Source organism: Capra hircus, chromosome 8, assembly GCF_001704415.2.
Source record: "Capra hircus breed San Clemente chromosome 8, ASM170441v1, whole genome shotgun sequence".
In the NCBI taxonomy this organism is placed as follows: domain Eukaryota; kingdom Metazoa; phylum Chordata; class Mammalia; order Artiodactyla; family Bovidae; genus Capra; species Capra hircus.
The window spans coordinates 25,448,155-25,470,148 of NC_030815.1; the positions used below are offsets into that span (position 1 = coordinate 25,448,155).

The window sequence follows — 21,994 nt, forward strand, 5'->3', positions numbered from 1 at the left end:
CTGGTGACTGAAGTCAATCTGGGGGGATACCTGGCTCCCTAGATGCCCAATTAGTTCCACCTTCTTCTACCTGGGATGACTGGATTCAGAAAGCAGATAATCTAAAGAGAAAGTCAAAGCATCAAAAGCTGCCAGGCCATACCATTTTCTTAAGCCTTGGGGGTTCCCAGGTGGTGCAGTGGTAAAGAACCCTCCTGCCAATGCAGGAGACTCAAGAGATGTGGGTTTGATTTTTGGGTTTGGAAGATCCCATGGAGGAAGAAATGGCAACCCACTCTAGTATTCTTGCCTGGAGAATTCCATGGACAGAGGAGCCTGGTAGGCTATATAGTCCATGGGAGTCACAAAGAGTTGGACATGACTGAGCACACACATACTTAAGCCTTAAGCCCTCACTTAACAGATTATACCCTCTAGGGTATTGAGTGGCTTATTAGTGGCTTGAAGAAGTTAAGAAAATGAAAAATTTCCTTCCTATTTCAAGTCAGATTAGGGTTTTTAAGAAGACCAGCTGATTAACTACAACAGCGGCAGAGAGCTGTCTTGATAGATCCCAGAAGTCACCAGCGTTTCATTTTCGCTCAAGAAATTGAGCTGTCAAAGCGGCTGTGTTGTGTATGTGGCTTGAGGTGGTTGTGCTGTTTATGCACACACCCCAACAAAGACTAAAAAGAAGGTATACAAGCAGGAGATGGGAAATCAAGTCAAGTGATTTCTTTAGCTTCTACTTAATCAATGAATGCAGTTGTATGACCAGTTGTAGTTCTGATTCCTCACCAAACACAAGTAAAATTTTGATGGTTAAAAAAATATCTAGAAAGCTATTTCCACATATTTGTTTGTGGAAGCAATCAGCTGGCATTTTAAGGATGTGTTCTAAACCTGATAATACTCTCATCAACTGAAAGCAAATGCAAAAACACATAATTTAAATAAAGGCAGAAGAGAATTTTCTAAGTCCCTCTCCCATTTTCCCCTTGCCAGTGTGCGAATGGCACTGCTATTATCCTCAGAAAAATGCAACTCTCCCAGAATCTTACTTTTTGCAAAAGTCTATCTTAAATCATATTTTTTCTGCATTAATTAGGTAGCAAGGATTTCTATGGATTTCTCAGCTGACATCCTCAGAAGCAAGTTCACTTTATTGTATTAATTTATAAGGTTTTCTGTGCTTAATCTGTTTCACTAGCTAAAGTGCCCCCCACCCTATCTCTTAGTTTCAGTTTGGGGTTGGATCTTGTTCATGTTGTCCTGCTCAATCAAGAGAAACAAACATACACTGCTTAAAGATTTTTGAGGTTGCTTGTCAGGAAAACCTGATAAAAACCTATGTGTGGATTAAGGGAAATTACGGCCACCAGTGAAAAGTCAATTTAGAGAGCAAGATTTCTACATGTGGGTTAGGAAATCATTTTCTGCAGATCAAGAAAATAGACTCAGGCAATATTCCTATCTTCATACTATATGAATCATATACATTGTAAATAAACCAGTCTGTTTCTGTTGCTGCAGAAAAAAAGCATCTAAATGCATTTCTAAATGAAGCTGTAGCTTCATAAGACAAATCAGATTGTTCCGTAGCATGATATGGGAAAACCCGAACGAACTTATCGTTAGCTCAAGACATTACCATCATGTGATATTTATTTCAGTTATTCTATGAAACTGATAATTGTATTTGTATCTTCTGCAGGGCATTTAGTTTAGTAGGACAACAAAGCTGGTATATACTCCTACAAAGATTTAGTTTTTTTTTGGCAGTTCAGTTTTCAGTCTTCACTACAGGTTTTTTTCTAAACATGTCTTAGAGTGGTTGCTTTCCTACATGTTTTTGGCTACAGTGCTAACCAATATATATATATATTTTTCTATTTTAGGGTTACCAAAAGAATCTATTATTCAATAACAGTATCTCCATCTACTAAAGATTTAAAGTTACATATTTTCTTCTAGTATTCAATGAGACAGGCTAGTGACACTGTTTTCTACTTTACATAAGGGGAAATAAACGACATTTGCTGTTTTACTACAGGACTCTGAATGTTAACTGGAGCCAAAGCAGGAGGTAACAGTCCTGGACCACTATTCCTGATTCTCTTCTCTGATGAGTTCAGAAGTGACAACCACAGCTTCTAAACATTACTGTTTAATTTAAGCAATGTGTGTCCCTTCTGTGGGGAGAAGAAAGACTTGCTGACAGTATATCATTTTTTCATTATAGTATGGAAAATAATTATAGGTTGCTCCATACATTTAGAAACTAGTCTATATGGCATAAAAAAGAATTAAGACCATGCAAAATTCTGTTTTTAAATTTCAAAATCAATTAAAAAAAGAATGTGACACATAGGACCTTTCTAGGGTTTAGTGCATGAAACATGTAAAGTATATTAAAATATGGAAACCATATACCTTTCATTACAGCATTCTACAGCTGTCATTTATTTCATTTTGGTATAAAAGTAATTATTGTTCTGAGCATAATATTTATAGTACACATTTCCGTTACCCAGCCCTAGCACTCTAATTACAATCTACTTCAATTCAGATTAATCATGCCAAGATGGCAATTCCATTACACCAAGAGTAAAATTTAATAATCTAATATATGGCTATAGTTTCAATGGTTAAAATTATGTGTTTAACTAGTTTAAGGATTTGTTAGGATTAAAGTTAAGCATAATGCATCTTAATCAGAAGTTTAGTGGAAAACACTCATTACAAAATATGGATATATAATGTTGTGGTCTATCTAATGCTTTTGCAGAAGCATTAAAATTTAGTTATAGCTTTTGTTTAAGAAGTATCTAGTAATGGGAAATGTGTCTAATTATTGGTATAAGATGTTTTGATCTAATTTAAACTTTGCTAGATTATTTAACATTGATCATAATGCAATATTACATACATAATTATGCTTTAGACCGCATGACAGAATATAATGTACAGGAGAGCAGAGTTTATTTAGGTAAAAAAAAACCTAACTGGCTTTAAATGTATATTAACCTAAGAATACATATAAGGAGTGACTAGCTCCAATTATACGGCATCTTTCTGTCTCAAATAGGACCTTAGTGGATTCAAGAGTTAATATCCCTCTAAAATGAACTGCTTCCTTCCTCTCCAGGAACAAGAAGGCCTGTCAAGCCAGGTACTGGCAGGAGAGAAACAAAAAGTTTTAAGCTTTTATACAGTCACATAAAAGTTACACTGTAATGTTTAACCACTGACTTTCCTCCAAAGTTCTGTAGTGGTTAGTTGATTTTTCTTAAAGCGTTTCCTCAAAGAAGCAGAAAAAAAAAAAAAAAGCTGCTGCAACTTATAACACAGAAATAACCTATGTTTTGCTTCTTATCTTTTAAGAAATGTGTTTGCTCATATATAAACCATCTTTCTGTGAAACAAGTGACTAAGTACCATTTCTTTACAAATTGAACTTTGGTCATTGTACCAATTTGTATTTTGGATTTCTTTTTCAATCTCTTAATGTTTAGGGTGTGATTCAGAACACAATTTGTATTCTGGCAAACAATATATCAGATTTTGATTCAAACAAGATGACTCAGAGGAGATTCTAAATTGCTTTTAAACATATAGATTACAATGTTAATTTATATATTTAGTAAAATTTAGTAAAGCCTACTAAATGCAAAGAGCCAACTCTTTGGGAAAGACCCTGATCCTGGGAAAGATTGAAGGCAAGAAGAGAAGCTGGTGACAGAGGATGAGATGGTTGGATAGCATCATTGACTTAATGGACATGAGTTGGAGCAAACTCAGGGAGACAGTGAGGATAGGGAAGCCTTGCATGCTGAAGTCCATGGGGTGGCAGAGTCAGACATGACTTAGCAACTGAACAACTATATTTGGAAACCATTTTGTATCCTGAACCTTATATTGTGAGCTCTTGGAAGCTCACATAACATGTCATATGTATTAATGCATAGTACTGAGTCTAATGCTTGTATTAAATAAACTAGATAATCATCAGTTGGAGAAATTGCTTTGGACATAGATGAAATTCATCAATAAAGTGCTTTCCCAAATTTTTAAAAATGACGCAGCAGAGAGGCCTATCAGTGTATTCTAGTAGATCAGTATGCAGTTATTTGATCGATCAATCTGTCTCTATTCCTTGTTTTCTCTTGTGAAGCATCTAGTGGTCTTACAGATTTCACGGCCCTGATTAAACTCAGCAGTTGTGTGACCATGAGCAAGTGGGGCAGAGACCTGGTATCCATCTACTACCGATCCAGCAAGAAAGGGGAAAGAAAAGCTAATGAGTTTCCTTTGCTTTCAGATATATCTCACTTACCCTTTCATTTTTGTGAGTGGCTATACTGTAAAGCTGGGAGATAAGGAGTGTAAAAAGATGCCTAGGCTTCCACAGCAAATCTATGCTACATCACCAGATGCAGCCTGGACTTTCTTACCTTCAGCCTCTTGGCAAGGGAAAAGACAAGGTCAGATTTTGGAGAAGAGGGTAGGCACTACATTTTCATTTTCATAACTCAAAAGATTTAGAGAGCAGTCATGTTTTAGAAACGCTCTGATAAATCTCCAATCTGACAGCCCCAAAGCCTCACTCTACCCTTGGTAACAGGAGTATACTGAGTTCAGATCCTATGAAAGCCTGGGTGAGATACCTCTTTCTTTAAACCAATCAGCATCCAAAGTCAAACAACTCATGGTTGAAAACTTACGAAGGCTCTTCTGACACAGCAGCTCCTTCTTCGAATTCTTGGGCTTGTTTGTACCATGGCAGCTTGGCCTCAACCGGAAGCTTTTCTGAGAATTCAGCGCATAGAGACAAAAAAGAAGAGGTTAGAACCAGTTTAGGATTTCAAGGAAATGCTATTTTCTCCTCCCCAGTTCTCAACTTTGTACTACCTAAAAGTTATGATGTTGGTAACTATAAATAATAGGTTTTCAGGTTAATTTCTGTATATGAGTGCCCTTTATTATGTTGAAGAGTGAAGTCTTTTTATTATGAAAGTTATAACTCTAGGAGCTCAATACGTATATAAAGGATCATCAGAGTATCTTTTCACTATTTCCTCTTGAAAAGATAGAGCACTATTTATCTTTTAAAACAAAATACAGTGGATTACATTGTGATATTTTCATAAATTCTAACTTGTTTTTCTTTTTCTTTTTGGCTAAGTGTGATCTATACCATACTGTAAAAAACAAAGAAAACTGCCACTCTGTAATTCTCAAAATGTTTCTTTAGACACCTGACTCATGCAGTATCCACCAGAGGTTCACCGACAATTGGAATATGAGGAACTGGGGGTCCACAAACCATAATTTGGCTTGCTTCAAATATTTATCTAGCTTTGGTCAAACAATTCAAAATAAGCTTCCTAACAACTTCCTGGAAAAAAAAAGAACTGTGGAGGAGAAAAATAAAGAGGGAGGTTATAAGTGCTCCTACATAAATAACTGCCAAGATTTGCATTCTGACATATTTATTAGAGTCATTTATAGGCATATTTGCCTTTATAGTATGAGCCAGTGAGGCTCTATCACCATTTTATAACATATAATTATAAAGATGAAAGAAATATGTCTATATATGCATATATCATAGAATTATATGGCATTTTAATGATGTTTAGAGAGCCAGACTCACTACCTAGTTGTGAAAATACAGATTTTACTCCTGACAGTTACCCACAAACTGCTTTTCTTTCTCTGAAGTGGCTGGGTAAAGACGAACAAATAAAAAATGCATTATTTTAAGCTGGGGCATCACTTTTTATCCTCTATATGCAACAACCATTTAGAAAACAAAGCCAGTGAGAAATGTAAAACTGCCCAAGCCAAAAGGATTTGCTAACATTTTGAACCCAGCAAATGGTTCCAAATACACATACATAGTTTTATAATTAGCTCACCTCTCCAAGATAAAGGAACTCAGTCAATGAAGGTGTCTATGACAGCTTGAACCATCCCTGTTTTTCAATAATGAGCATTCAGCTTAGCATGAATAGTAGGCTTGTAATATTTTACTGTCTTTTTGAATTGACTCTGCTAGCAGTATCAGTGGCCACTGATCCTCCTGTATTTGAGGAAGCTAATGATACTCAAGAGCTGAAGATAATATTCGTGGAAAACTTAAAATAGGCAAGGCAGTGGGTTGTAGACATCGATAGATTTATTCCAATTTTTCTTTCAAATTATGATTCTGGAGTCCAGTTTCATGTTAATTTTTAATTTTAAAGCTTTCAATATAAAAAGCAACAACTTTTTGTTGTTGTTTTATTAGTATGAAATATGGTATATTTCATGCTTAGCAAAGCAGACAGTTTGGATTTACTGCTTTTTTTTTTTCTTCAAACTGAGATGTAGTTAATTTACACCTCAGTTGTATCAGTTTCAAGTATATAGCAAGGTGATTCAGTGATATACATACATATATTTATGTATATATATATACATATATTTATTGATTAATTGATTTAAGCCCTCTTTCTTTTTTATTTGATGAATCTTACTGCCTTGTTTTTAATAGCAAGCAATGTGAATAGTAAATCACACATATACTTCTATAATATCTTTATAATATCTCGTTTCAAGTAGATCTGATTTTTTTTTTTTTTTCAGCAGCAGTCTTCCATTAATTTTCTGACTCAGGAGAGAATTACATCAATACATAGTGCTCAAAAACAATTTGCAAACAAAACTATTGCAAAGACTTTTAGAAATAGTTAAGTCCATTTAGTAGAGTCTAAGTTACAAAGGATAGTTATAAAGAACACTTGGGATACTTAAAAGTATTCCAAGGAATTGAAAACAGCAGTGAATACACATGACCATGGCAAGATTGGTTACAGAGCCCCCATCAAGTTACCTTTGGGTTTATAGCAGGGAGTGGGTATGATGCATTCCTCTTTTATGTGGGGCTTGGTTTTGGGGCTACAGCCTCCGGTGTGCACTTCCCGATGGTCGATGCAGAGGACCACACGGTACCTGAGGCCCTGGCCACACGTCACTGTACACTGGAAGGAGAATGCAAGAAAGGAGACTCATAGGCAAAGCCTTGTTTACTGTTCTTCACTTCCCACCTGAGACTCTTTAAATGGCTGCTTTTACAGAAGGGCTCCTGGTGGCTTTATATCACTTCTTACTAGTCATGGGATCTTTGTTCTGTTGGGCTATTTCTATGTGAAGGCGGCTGAACATTAAATCATTTGCAATTTCTTCACTTTGGATTAGTCAGTTAGCCGTTCTTAAGCACACACTGTGTGCAAAGTCCCAAACCAAGCAGCAAAGAGAAGGAGAAAAGAAATTATAGAGTGTGCCTAATTTTTGATTACCAAGACTGCATGTTAATTTTATTCAGTCACTTTGCTAATGATTGTTAGGTCTAAAGTATGAAAAATGCCAGCTCCCACATGGACATTAAATTTTTAAAATTTCCATCATTGCTAATTTATATTGCAGCATGGCTGATCCAACTGATAACAGTGGCATGGAAAAATGATGAAAGGAACTAATTGGTTCCACATGCTTGGGAGCAAGTCTCGATAGAAAGAGACACCACAGCTCTAATCTGCAGGCACAAAGCCACAAGGCCATGTGAGTAACCTGTGGCCATCTCTGTGGCTGAGGACACATCATTCCATCTCACCTTTCCACTCCTTTTGGCACTAGAATCCAGGAGCCCCCCCAGTTAATGATTTATGTTTGTCTTTCCTAATGTCCAGACTATTTTCATTTTAGTTAATCCTGCTTCACCTCCATTCTAATTACATTGCTATTTTCATCTTTTTTTTTCCCAATGAATAATAGACATAGTTTTCATCTTAATCCACTGAAGACACTTTTTTGGACATAGAAAAAATATAAGAAACAAAAAATGAAATCAAACTTTTGGTCTGCTGTGCTCAACCATCAGAACAGCTTACACAGCTTCAGGCTCATTCAGCCTCAGCTACTCATGGCAGACACTTGCCTCCCCTTCTTACTTAAGAGAACATTATGGGGAGTGATAGTGGCATCTTGAAGTCACTTGAAGAAAAAGATGTGTGTGTATAAGCATGCATGCTAAATATTCATATACATACATATATATATATATATATATTTTCCTACTCATTTACTTTTGGCTGTGCTTGATTTGGGGTAAGCCTACTCCAGGGTCTATACAAGTAGGCATCTAGACCGCTCAGATGGAGAAGTGGGGAGGTGGACAGAGTAGCTGGTGGGGTGATGATGCGGAGAGGGAAGAATGGACTTACTCTCCTAATGAACAAAGAAAGAAGTCACAGTTACCGGAGACCACTCCTGTGCCAGCCATTTAGGGCAGTCAAAAATGTTGCAGGGCTGTACGGTGGGCATCTTAGGGGTGTACATGCATTTCCACTCTTCCGCTGAGCTGACATGCCCCTGGATGTCCTCCTCCACACAGGAAACTGCCCGGCTCTGGATGCCCCCCCCACATGAGGAGGAGCACGCGGTCCATGGGGTGGCCTCCCACCTACAGAAGCAAGGGAAGTCATCAGGGCAGACCTGCACACTGCCCACCTCCTCCGTGAGCTTTCCCACCGCTCCCTCCCCAGTGCCCATCAGGGCAGTAGGTTCTGAGAGGCTGAGCTCTAGAGAACCGAAAGCCAGCGACTGCCCAAAGTCTGCTGAGTCAGAGAGAATTCAATGCTGGCAAAAGTGCTCTGTCAACCTTGAAGCTCTACACAAATGTAAGAAATTACTCTGAGAACTGTCTACAAGGCTATCTGTGGGGTCCATCACCTACTCAAAAGAGGGCTGTTCAGTACTTTTCCTTATAGTTTTAATATATATTTTCTCTGTATGTGCATTTGTGTGGGTGTATGTATATTTATATATAATATTTATATTATTTTATATTTTATTAATATATATTTGCATCTATCCAACATCTGTGTATCTAAATATCTATCTTAAGACTAAAATTGGTTAATCAATTAATTCTAATAGTTTTTACCTGGGCTAATACTTCTCACTTTCAGCGCAATACTTCATTACTTAGCTTCTGGATACTTTTACATGAGGAGCTCATGAAAGATCAAGGTAAACTAAACACCCTTTCTCCCTTGGTTCTATGGTCATCAACTTTGGGACTGCATGGATTCAGTATAATTCTGATGTTCAAACTGTATCATCATTAAACCAAAGTGTCAATATAGGTGTTACCTATGTGTTCCCTAGTTCCTGGGGTGAGGTACTGACAGTTAGCACTTCTCCAATCAAGAACTCCTGGAACTATGAAAAGTTTGGCTTTGGTTCAAAAGCTCATGGCATTGGAATCTACGTATACAGTAAAGTAAGGGGAAAAATAACAATGTTGTCAACAGCATTTAAGAGAATTTCACTGATTTTTCAATTCTCTCCACAGCTTGATGCATTTGAGGCCAGAGGCAGAGAGATATCTTTGCCTGATTCTTCTTGGAGGTTTAGAGAATGTCAAATTTGTAAGAACAGAAATGCAGGGGCTAGTTTTTCTTTCTTGCCTATCTAGTCTGTTTGTTTATGAGGACTGGTAAGGCACTCTAAGAATTTCTCTTAAAATTATGAGAGATACCATTTTAATGAGAGAGAAACAAAATGTCACCAAGTTGATCCACTTGAATAGTTAAATCTAAAAACACTGCACAGGCATGCCGTGGAGATGTGAACTATGCTTTACATGGGATTTCATGTGCATTGTGAGCCTGATTTCTCTTTTGCATGAGCCTGGATAACATATGTTTCCCACTTACAGAGAATTTTCCTCCACAATTCTCTGTACTGTTCAAGTCTAGGCAACAACTGTTATCTCCACTGCCAACAGCCCAAACATGCTGCCAAATACAATATTTTCCTCTGCACATTTCCCCAGGAGACACAGAAGAAAATGTTATTATGGGGAAACTGAGGCCCTCTGGTTAGTCCTTTGGAGAATCTCTGTTCCCTTTCAATAGAAGGAAGCAGCTCTATAGAGTTTCTCTTCCAAAAGGGTGAGACCAATTCTCATTTGTCTCCATGTAAATCTCTGGAGAGCTGGAAGTGGATAACAGGTCTGATTCAGACTAAAATTAAGCTGAACGTGTAAGAACCAATTCACATTAGACTCGATTTGACAGTGAACTGAGAATATGCTTTTGAATGGGCATTTAATCTCTTAAAACATTAAGGTGCCATAAAAAGAGCACATTTCCTAATTGGTACTCTAATATCCCTAAAGTTGACCCTTCTGAAGAGACAGTGATTAATTTCTGTCTCAACACTTGGACCTGATCCATGGTGTAATTTCATAAACAGTAATAAGTATCCTTTTCATTGTCAGCGATCATGGAAAGACAAATGATGTGAATATTATTCCAGGCATTTATAGTATGGTTCCAGGATTAACTATAGTTCTATATGTGAAAAACTATAATGCAAATCCTTACATAATAATAGGATTATGTGGAATTTCAAAGAAAAACATCTTTGTTCTTTAAAGAAAGTATAACAATAGCTCAGAGAGGACATCAGTTAGAATATCTCAAAACAGGGACCAGGTAAGTATTTGGAAAAAAAAAAAAAATATATATATCCAAGAATCTTGCCCTAGAAGAATAACAGATGAGGTCATATATTTTAACTCCTTTGGCTTTTAATTTTTAAAGTCCATTGTGTATTTAGTTTAAGAAATTCTCATAATTAATGATTATGTGGAAAAATTGCAAATATTAATTATAAATTAAAGATAATTCATCAGACTGTGTTCTTAAATTATATTCAGATATGATTATAGTCAAAGACTAAAAGCAAGAAAAAACAATTAAAAATTCATTCACTGTGTTTTGTATCTTGTGGTCTTAAACACATTTAAATAATTTCAGTACACAAAGTCTCGATCAGTAAGTAGCTGCCCTCTGAGAAACATTTTGAGTCTTTATTCTTCTTAAGAAAGAAGAATATCCATAAAAATATCCATATAAATAGCTTCCATTTACTAAGGCTTTATCACTAAAGCAGAATATCTAACTTCAGAATTAATTTAGTAACAGAAGTGCATGGGCTAATAAATACAGTCTGTTTATCGTCTAGTTGTCTTCTCCCATTGTGATGCATGGACAGGTCAAAGTGCATAAGACAGGGTGCAAACAAACATCAAGCGCGTTCATCTCAGTCTGCCATTGAGAATACATCTTCAAGCACTCGGGGGACATCCGAATATATAAGAAATCAAGCTTAACCTAGGACAGGCATTAGTCACACCAGAGAAATATAAACAGAAGAGATCACAGACATGGAAGAAATTGAGGACCGTTACAGGACAAACATCAACTTGATGTTCTTACCCCTGATACCCAACTATGCCTTTATCTCAAATCACATGGGCTTTGCACAGCCAGATACATGTGTCCTATGAATACTTACTTTACAGATATGGGGGTTGAAATCAAAGAAATCTTGGTTCAGTTAAATTGATATTTCTCTGTTTCATTCCATTTTTTTTTTTCACGTTTGGTTCTGGATCAAACCAGCAAAAGGATACAACAGTAGCATTCTTAAGTCATTTATTGTCTTTATCAATATAGACATAGGAAAAAGGGAGGGAGCTGATGAATGAAGTAACTCTTCAGTGAAAAACCCTTTTAAAAAATCCCTAAACAATTATATATAGCATTAACCAAGTGCCCCCTTTCTTTACACCACCATCAAAATGGTGAAAAGTAAGTTTCATGCTAGTCACTGGAAGTATTTAAGTAGAACCCGGATAACACTTGCATTGGTTTATACGTGTGTGTGTGTACGTGTACGCTGCTGCTGCTGCTAAGTTGCTCAGTTGTATCTGACTCTTTGTGACCCTATGAAGTGTAGCCTGCCAGGTTCCTCTGTCCATGGGATTCTCTAAGCAAGAATACTGGAGTGGGTTGCCATGCCCTCCTTCAGAGGATCTTCCTGATCCAGGGATCAAACCCCAGTCGCCTGCATTGCAGGCAGAATCTTTACTGCTGAGCCACCAGGGAAGCCCATGTACATGTGTGTGTGTATACATATATATGTATGTATACCTATATTGGAATGCATCTGCAGTGAGTGAGTGAAAGTTGCTGTTGTGTCAGACTCCTTGTGACCCCATGGACTATACAGTCCACGGAATTCTCCAGGCCAGAATACTGGAGTGGGTAGACTTTCCCTTCTCCAGAGGACCTTCCTGAACCAGGAATTGAACCAGGGTCTCCTGCATTGCAGGCAGATTCTTTATCAACTGAGCTACGAGGGAAGCATCTGCAGTAAATACACATTTATGTCTATTTGTGTAAATATATGTGTTTACACATGTGTGCTGAGTGGATGTGAAGGGTGGGAGAATGAAGCATCACGGGGCAGCTGAACTAAAAAACCTCAAGGTCCCATTTTTGTAGTTCAATTCAAAGTATTTGAAGATTTTCAATCAAACTTTGCTTTATTTTACAGTTCCAAATACAATCATTTTGAGGGCTTTGCTTAGTTTGAGATGGAGTAAATCACCATGGATTATTTCCAACTATTTGTGATCTGATTGAAACCTTGGGTTCTAAACAGCAGCTGACTCTCTGAAGTCCCAGTGAGTGAGGACAAGAGAGCAAAGGTCTTGCTTAGCACAGAGGTGGCTTCAAACTCAAGTCTAATTTCTGCTCTCTGGGGGGCTGTTTCTAAGGTGGCAGGCGATATGCTCAGTAGCTAGCATGTTTTTCAGCTTCTCCAGTTTTCTTATAAATATATTAATAAAGAGGATAAGTTCTTTGAAAAGTTTCTCAGTCACTTTAATGATATTTTCTAGTTTTAGAAAATACTGTACTTTAAAAAAGCAATGCAGTACCTGGAATATTCTGTTTTGGAAAATAACAAAACTCCCCTCCCCACCAAATGTTATGAACAATAAGGATATGAAAAAACTGCCTTTTTGTATTTAATTAATTTCTCTGGAACAAAAAGAAGGATATTCAAAGCCCCTATGCAGAGTAATACCACATCTGGAATTTCACATTTTCAGTATTTGGATAATAATTCAGGCAGTGTTTGTTTAACAGTTAGCAACAGTGCTTTAATGACTAGGGTCCTATTGCAGAGGAAACACAGAAAAGGACAAAGGGAGTGAAAGAAAGACATAACATAAACCCATACACTGTATCTAATCAGAGTGAATTACTGTGTCCACTGCAATGTAATCCAATCCTATCTTAAAACGGTTTTTGAATGACAAGCTTACAGTCTGAGCAGACCAGTGTTATTCAAAAGCAAAGTTCAGGAGGGATTGCAAAATATACTATCTACCATCTTATTTTTTTACAGAAAAACACAAAATCTAGTATATATATAAGAAGCAGAAGACTGAATTACTAATTCTAGCATCAGGATGATTGAGTTACGTACCGAGGAAGGGGATGGTAGATGTCATAGGGCATGATCTGCTTGTATCCGTCACTGTTAGGAACAATAATGCCAACCCTCTGAGTAGAAGGTACACACAATAAAATAAACACTAAATGATTACATTAAACAATTTTTTAGACAAATGCAAAATAACATTAATAAATCGTCTCTAAAAAAACAACGCTAAAACAGTTCAATATCTTTATGCTAGCATCCTCTTGAGGATGGGGCAAGTTCTTTGACAGGGCACCGTTTACTATAATTAGTTCTCTGATCCAAGCAGGAAATACCAGGGGAAAGGGTGGTGGCAAGAAAACTTGGCACCTCATCATTAACTATGACACAATAAGCTTGTAAATGTTCTTTAATCGCCCCAATTATACATCCTATGAGGTCATTATGATCATCATTATTAATGTTACTTCCAGATGCTCACCAAGCAATTTTATAGTTACTGTCTTGTTCCTGATGAAAGAGAGAGCTATATGTAAGAGTATGTACCTGGGGACTGACAATACTACGTACTGTGCATTAGCAAATAGGTAATGTACTTTTGGCAGATCTAAGGACCTGAGTAAAATCTGGAGATTTTAATATAACTTGGTTATATTAAAAAGGGAAGGGGAATGAGTGAACACAGTAGGCAACTATCAAAAAAAGCACGTTCCCTACCAAAACAAAGGTAGGGCAGTTAAAATGAGATAATAAAGATGAAACATTTTTTTGGTGGTCTATAAAATGCGATATGGTGTTAACTGGTGGTGGCGGTGGTGATTGTTTTGACTGTTGTTAGTATATCTGGTGCCCTGGGAAACCTGTGAGATTTAAGGATAAAGACTAAAGGAGCCAGAAGAAATGATATTTTAGGCTATATGGCTAATGGATTAACAAGATATGATGTTATATATTCATATAATATTATATATTATATGATATTATGTGAAAGTCCTCAGAGGCCTTTGCTGCTGCTAAGTCGCTTCAGTCGTGTCTGACTTTGTGCGACCCCATAGACGGCAGCCCACCAGGCTCCCTCGTCCCTGGGATTCTCCAGGCAGGAACACTGGAGTGGGTTGCCGTTTCTTTCTCCAATGCATGAAAGTGAAAAGTGAAAGTGAAGTTGCTCAGTCGAGTCCGACTCTTAGCAACCCCATGGTCTGCAGCCCACCAGGCTCCTCCATCCATGGGATTTTCCACGCAAGAGTAATGGAGTGGGGTGCCATTAATGGATTCACAAGATATGATACTATATATTCATATAATATCATATATTATATGATATTATGTGAAAGTCCCCAGAGGCCTTTAGGAGTCTAATAAAGTACAGGAACCTACCTCACCGATTTCAAGTAAAGCCTCCAATTGACAAGACTTTCTTCTTGCTGAGCCCCCTAACTTGTGGGAGATTTATGACTCATGAATCTCAGATAAAACAAACTCTGTATCAAGAGTGGGAGACTGAGCTCAATCCGTGGATGACATGTATTTGCTGGGGCAAAGCATGGTAGGTCGTGAGCACTTATTTTACAACTGACAAATGATAGCAACTTCCTCTTCTGAAAACTCAAGGAACTCATGTATTCTAATCTGGGATGAATGGGTGAGTATGTATTTATATATACATATTCAGTAAAATGTTTATGTAAAAATGGACATATTAAGACTCACTTTGACCTTACGCTCTGATACAGAATGATATAGCATGTGATTTTAATATGGCTAGCAAACCTAAGCTTTTGGGTAGAAACAGTGAGCTAGGTATACTATGGAACAGTAAGAAAAAAAATAGTACTGGCTGGACATCATGACAGATAAGGAGGAAAGATGGAGTAATAAAAAGGGTAGTTCCTGGAGAAATTACTAAAAGGTAAGGGAAAATTAAGTTTGAGAGAAAATGGGAAACAAATCTTTGAATATAGATTTCTCAAGAAGTACAAACGTTGAAGAACTAATTCAGTTATCTCACATGACTAAGTTTTCTTTAGTTGATTTGAACAGCTAAAGGTATTCACTTATATGATTAAATTTTCATGGTACATGTATGTGTACTACCCTTCAGTAACAATGTTCATGAAAATGAATGATGCCTTTTGAGGAAGCTCAAAATCCCAAGACTCTTAATGAACACAAGAATGGGATGAATATTAACATTAACCTTTTCTCCATGTTTTTCCAAGGTACAGAAACATCCTATTCATTTTGATCTTACTTTGATAAGAAATCAGATATGAAAGGTAAATCCTGTCTTTTGTTAGGATCACGTGATTACTTCCCAGTAATTCTGCCTAATCATTAAGGAAAATTTTTTTCTAAAAGAACTGTTTTTGATAGAATTCCAACCTTCCAAAGTTCTTCTAATAACCTAGGTCTGATAGTAGATAATTAAGGACTACATAGAACTGACTTTGCAGTTATATTTTCGCTAACCCTAGTATGTTTTCTCATGCCTAGATTGAGATCTAAATGTAGAAATGTATATGGCAGCCTTCTTTCCTGGAAAGATTTATAGTTATGATTTGTCATTCTGAATATTAGAATGAACTGTTGTAGATCCCTGCCAACTGATTTATCAGCTGATGATATTTAAAATGGAAGTAGTAATATTGAAGGAGACAGGCTAGAAGAAAAGGGGAAAAAAGAGGGAGTTATAGAATTCAAGATGTTGGGCTTCGCATTGGACTGATTGAGAAATTATGTTTCTGTTTGAACAAGAAGCTTTAAATCTGGATTCAGCAAAACTATAGCTATATTTGTCTTTCTATGGCATAGGTCATGGTGAAGACTCATAAAATGACTCCATGGCACCTGTGAAAACAGAAAGATTATCAAAACAATGGTGCTCTGTCCAGCCCTGTTGATGCATGTTCATGCGCATGGGCTCCGCTCTCTCTTGGGGTTTATGCCATGGCCCTGGCCTTTCACCACACTGTCACAGAGGGCCAGGCAGTGCTGCCTAAACTCAACTTTCTATTGCTTACTCTTAAGGCACTTTGTCTCTTTCTTAGACAAAGTGTACCTACTGAAGAATGATGAAAAAGAACGTCATTTAGGGACTGTAAGAAGTTCTTCTTTCCATGCTTCGGTCTTGCTTTGCACGTGCATGTGTGTGCCTGCATATATATGTATGGATTCAGACATGTGTCTGAACATGAGGGGGTGGGGAAGGAGGCGAAAGTAACTTTTTAAAAAATGATCACAATGGAAAATATAGTGAACAGTTGGTTTTGGGGTGAAATGATTCATTCTCCATTGCCTTCACCATTCTGACTGCTCATGTACTTTCTATGTAGGACAGTGGCCTGATTCCATCTAAAGTTTCCCAAATCAGGGGTCATGATGGGAAGAAGAGAAGATGAGGATGAAGAAGGGGTCACCATGAACTCATGCGGTATAAGTAGAAGAAAGACTCGCACGTCATCCTCTCATAGCTCGTGTCCAATGACACTAGAATGCTTCCTGTCATGACAAATTCATAGAAATAGTATGCAGTATATAACATGAAGACTTTTGAATCATTTTTTAATGACATGGAAAATGTTCAAATGCAATTTCAAATGAAAAAATCCCGTACAAAATAGAATAGACAATGTAATCCACTATATAAAGAAAACTCATGTATATATTGTCTATATAATCATTTTTGTAAAGTCTATATATATGTGTATGTATGTATGTACAAATATATTAGAAAAGGACTGAAAACAGTTGTTAGTTCCTGGTGTTTGGATTAAGGGTGTTTGTTTTTTTTTTCCTTTCTTCCTTTTTATGCTTCCCTATTTTCAGGAATTAGAACATTTAAGTAAAACAAAATTACAAAATTCAACTCTGAGAAAGCAAAAGACAGAAACATTTGAAAGCATGATATAAATGGATGAAATGAGACTGTCATCTCAATTTCCACATGTCATTTAAAGATGATTGAGTCTGTGTCCTGAAACCATCTTAGGAGCTATTTTAGAACAATATCCTTGACTTTAAAAATCAAGCCATATTCAGGCTCACACTACTCAGGTGTGAAATTTACTTGTTGTGATAAATCTTTCTTTCCAAGAAAAGCCCTAATATAACTATCAATTCTATGAGCATCTGATTTGCCAGGTTCTGGGTTCTTCTGGAAATGGATCGCAAGGAGCCACTTTCATGGCTTCCACACTCCCTTTCAGTGCCTCTCTCACAGCCTCTTGCCTCTTCTCTGGGGCTGCAGAGCCTCATTTCTGACATCCTGACGGCTGGATGTGCTCTCAGTTTGTCAAACTCACCATTTTCAGACAATTCATTTTCTTCCCCTGCAAAGTGTCTCTTCTCCTGTGATCACTGTTACTGTTCAGAACACTGCCCTTCTCCCATCCACCCTGGCTGGGTACTGTGGGTCATCGTCGCTTCCTCTCTTTCCCATGTTCCCTACAGACACTGAGTTCTTCCAGTTGTGATGTCTGCCAAATGTATCTCGCTGACAGGAATCTAGCCCCCTTTGCATTATCCTCCTAACAGTTCTCTCTGCCTGCAGGCACTGCCTGCTCCAATCCAGCTCACTGTCGTCATAGCAACAGATACTTTACTTCCCAGTGATGTCCATAACACCTGGTGAAATCAAGTGCTACCTCTTCTAAAGCCTGTCCTTATGTTTCCTCTCAACATCTAGCCAGACAATTTTCTCTTCCCTTTTCAAACACCCATAGCACAAGCTCCCCTCATCACTTCTAACTGTCTACTAACTTTTAACCATGTAAACATTTTCTTTAGTTTAACACCATGGGACAAAATCCATATTGGTTCTTTACTCTATCTTTTAACACAGTTCTCTGCACAGAGGCAATTAGTAAATAATCAGCCAATGAATTCATGCCATTGACATGAAAAGCAAGCAATACAACTACCACCCTGAATGAAAGAAAGCAAATGAACAAGGTTAAAGAAACTCCTAAACAAGCTGCACTAAAGATGACACACGTCTCTAGTCCCACTCCTTGTTTTTTGCTAGCTCTGCCATTTGTGTGAAGGGCAGACTATTTTAGAGACTGGTTTGGCTGCTCTGGCAGGCAGGGGTGATTGGGTGACCTGGGACCGAGGAAGATAGTTGAATGCCAATTGTGCTTCTAAGCTGCTTGGCTAGACTCTACATCTCTTCTGTTGGGCATCTCCCAGAAACAGCCATGACAGTTTTAAAAACAATCTTCTCTTCCCTGTTTGTCTCTTGTGTCTTTTTAGAGAGCACGCTGTTTCGTAACTGTACAACTCAAGTTCCCCTGGGCAGTGTTGTGGTCCAGATTCTGGTTGACTTGAATTTGCCACAGTACCAAGCACAGAACTTGGCACAGGATTGGTACTCAGTAAAAAAGATGAATGAAATTGTGGGTGGTGGGAACGGTTCTGGCACAGAAGAGAGTAATCTCTCAACAACTACAAGGCAATAGAAACCAATCTCTTCCCAAGCAAATGTTTATAATGGGGGAGGAGAAAAGTAATAAAAAGTTGGAAAAGACTCAAGCATCTGCTTTCTCATGAGTGGCAGAATGCAAAATAGCATGGCGTAATGAGGACAGGGGCCCCCTGAGGAATTGGGAGATGCAAGCTCTGTTCTCTACTCTGTTAATTTTCTTTCTGAGTAACTTTTGAGTGCATTACATTTGGACTTCTGCATTGGCCTTCTGCAAAATCTAAGTATTGTATGAAATCAGGAGTTTTATGATGAAGAACGAGTGCCTGGAAACCTATCTCATGGAACTCTATCTTATCTGTCCCATTTGTACTGGCTCCTGAGGACAGAATTCAGAGTTCTGTGGTTCATAGACTGTAAACCACTAAACTAGGTACTCAACTCAAAAGCTCTCCTATTTGAAATTTGGTTACTTTATGAAACACTGCAGGTATCCCTGTCATTTAGAGAGGCAAATTAGGATCTAGAAAACAAGGAATATTCTATAAATAGGTTAAACACTTTTTTCAACATGGTACCTACCACATGGTAACATGGTACCTATCAACATTCATTTATCTTTAAGAACCAGACCAAAAGAACCCTGCTTCATTGTCCAGGATTTGAAAACATTTTAAACATATATATTCATTTCTTGCTATAGGACCATCTAATTGAGAGTTTTTGATCATTTGATCCAAAATATCATTATTTCCTCACAACTATATTTCAATGGTTAAACGTTCTTGATATTAATGAATGGAATTTCAGAATTGCTTTTAAATAAATGGGACTAATATTTCCCTGGACTTTGTTTAGCTCTTCTCATACTGACCTAAGTGATTTGCTAATTGTTTGAGTAAACATCAGTATTTATACTGACATTAAAGAGACTTGCTTAATTAGCATATGTGGTCAATTCAAAGACCCAGGGTACCAAGTTTTGCACTGATATGGTTGGCAGTGTTGTGCTGGCTGTGGAGGTCTACATAGGGCTTAAACCAGATCTCATGGGTTGCTGAAGGCATCATGCAACACCAGCAATCGGGTGATCAGAGTTCATGTGATACTGGAGGTTCTCTAGATGTAGAGGCACATAGGTTCATGATCCAGCTTTTCTTTGCCCACCCTGACTTGCAGCAGGTCTCATAACCTCTTTGGGCTTTAGTTTTTTGTCTGTAAATACAGATGATTATCTTTGTCTTACTGATCTCCTAGAAAAGGTAAAACTGAATAGAGATAAAGGATGTGAAAGCACTGTAGAAACTTCAAGTAGAAGTAACACTGGCAAGAAGCCATTTTATAGACTGGTTCTCAGTCTATAACAATAACTGAATTTTGTTGAGTGCTTGGCATCCTGCAAGGAGCTGTACATGCATCATCCTATTTACTCCTTATAGTTACTCTATGACAGAAATACTATATTCATTTGACAGATGGCAAAGCTAAGGCCTAGGGAAGTTCAGTAAAGTTAGTAAAGCCAGTAAAGCCAAACTGATAGATTGAAGGTAAAAATGAGAAGGATGATAATACCTGTTCTCTTCACTTACAAGTTAATTAAAAGAACTGCATAAATAATTATACTTTACATATACAAAATGATCATTATTATTAGTGATGAGCTGGCTCGATGGAATAACTGAATTGTCCCAATAAATGAGTTAGAGCTGATTGGATTGTCTCATGTTGGGTATGAGGTCTATAAACCTGGGACGGGTATGACGATGCTCTCTAAACAGCAACAGAATTATGCTTTATTTATCTCATCATAAATGCATGAAAGTGCAAATGAGATTTTACAATGGTATTTTTTTAATTGCTTATTCATTAGCTACTTAAAGTAGTATATTTAAATGAGGTTGAGAGAAAAGAAGGAAGTTGTCACTTCTCTAGATAATTTACCTATTTTAATAAAACAAGAGCTTCGTGACTAGGAAAACATTTCATTATACTTTAACTGCTTACTGAATAAACCACTGCTTAGCTCTTACATGGAGTTCTCCCTTTTTGGAGATAGACAAGGCATAAACCCTACGCAGATTAAATGGCAGTGTCTCACAGATCGTTAAGTGGTTAAGTGGGGATTTTAGATAATGACACATTGGGATTTTAGGAGTTGCTAATTATCTTAATTTCTCAGGGTCATGCTTATTAAAAAAATCTGATAAGTATGAATTGCTTTCATGAAGCTATTTCCTAGGAATTTGTGCCTCTTGTTACTAAAACAATAACAGAGGACTACCGTTATAGCCCTGTATATAATTTTAGAGTTCCAACTCCTTTCATGGAAGAGAAAGCTGATTTTTTGGTGAGTTTAGGAGTTTCTCTGAAGTAACATCAACATTATCATAACCGTGATCTTAGTCATAATAGCTGCAGCCACTAATATTTATTGAGTGCTTATCATGTGTCAGGCACTCTACTAAGCTCTTGAAAAGTATTATACCATTTATTCCTTATGACAACTCTATGAGGTAAGTAGCTATTATCCTTACTTCAGAGGATGAGAAAACTGAGGCTTAGTGAGAACAAGTAATTCACCAAAGGCTACTCAAACCAGTAAGTGACAGAACCAGGATCTCAAGCTAAGCCATGTCACTCCAGAGTTGCCTTCCTAGTCACCATGGTACTGTAACAACCGCTGTATCGCCACTGGACTAATCAGTCACCAAGTGATTGTGACTGGGTTTTACACGTCCACTGCATATACTGCCACTCACGATACAGATTTCTCCTGCCTCAGGATTTCAGTTGCATTAGGATTCAATTCTGAGCTTTTGTTCACACTTTGGTCCATGGCCAGGGGTGACTTATGCAATTTGCTGTCAAATTAAATGGAGCTGGACAAAAAAAGTCCACTTGAACTCACCAAGAACTGCAACATGGGGTATACAAGTTTGGGCATTTGCTTAGGACTGTTGCTCTGAATTCCTTGAGGGGAGGGAGAATCTGGATGTAGTTTCAGCAAAAAACAGATTTGTTTGCTAATGACTGTGACCATGATAGTGTGATGAGTGAGAGCATTTTTCGCTTAAAAAACCCTTGCCAATTTAAGCCCCCTTCATTACTGCCTTGGAGAGAAAAGCAGACGTCTGTGCCAAAAAAAAAAAAAAAATCTGAAAAGGTGGTTCTCTGATCTTCTCACAAACAATGTCTTGCATAATTTCCCCTAGACAGCCTTAACAGTCTCACCAGTCTCCTAGACTG

The 21,994-nt window shown here is 37.5% G+C and overlaps 1 protein-coding gene across 2 annotated transcripts in view; it reads right to left on the reverse strand.

Annotated features, from left to right (window-relative positions):
• ADAMTSL1 (ADAMTS like 1) overlaps nucleotides 1-21,994 on the reverse strand; it is a 1,105,223-nt gene that overhangs the window by 244,725 nt on the left and 838,504 nt on the right. For both annotated transcript variants that reach the window (XM_018051922.1, XM_005683638.3), the window contains 4 exons: nucleotides 13,375-13,425; nucleotides 8,281-8,485; nucleotides 6,857-7,004; nucleotides 4,704-4,788 (listed from right to left, as the gene is read on the reverse strand). In XM_018051922.1, the coding sequence (XP_017907411.1) occupies nucleotides 4,704-4,788; nucleotides 6,857-7,004; nucleotides 8,281-8,485; nucleotides 13,375-13,425 (489 nt within the window). The remainder of the gene's footprint in view (nucleotides 1-4,703; nucleotides 4,789-6,856; nucleotides 7,005-8,280; nucleotides 8,486-13,374; nucleotides 13,426-21,994) is intronic.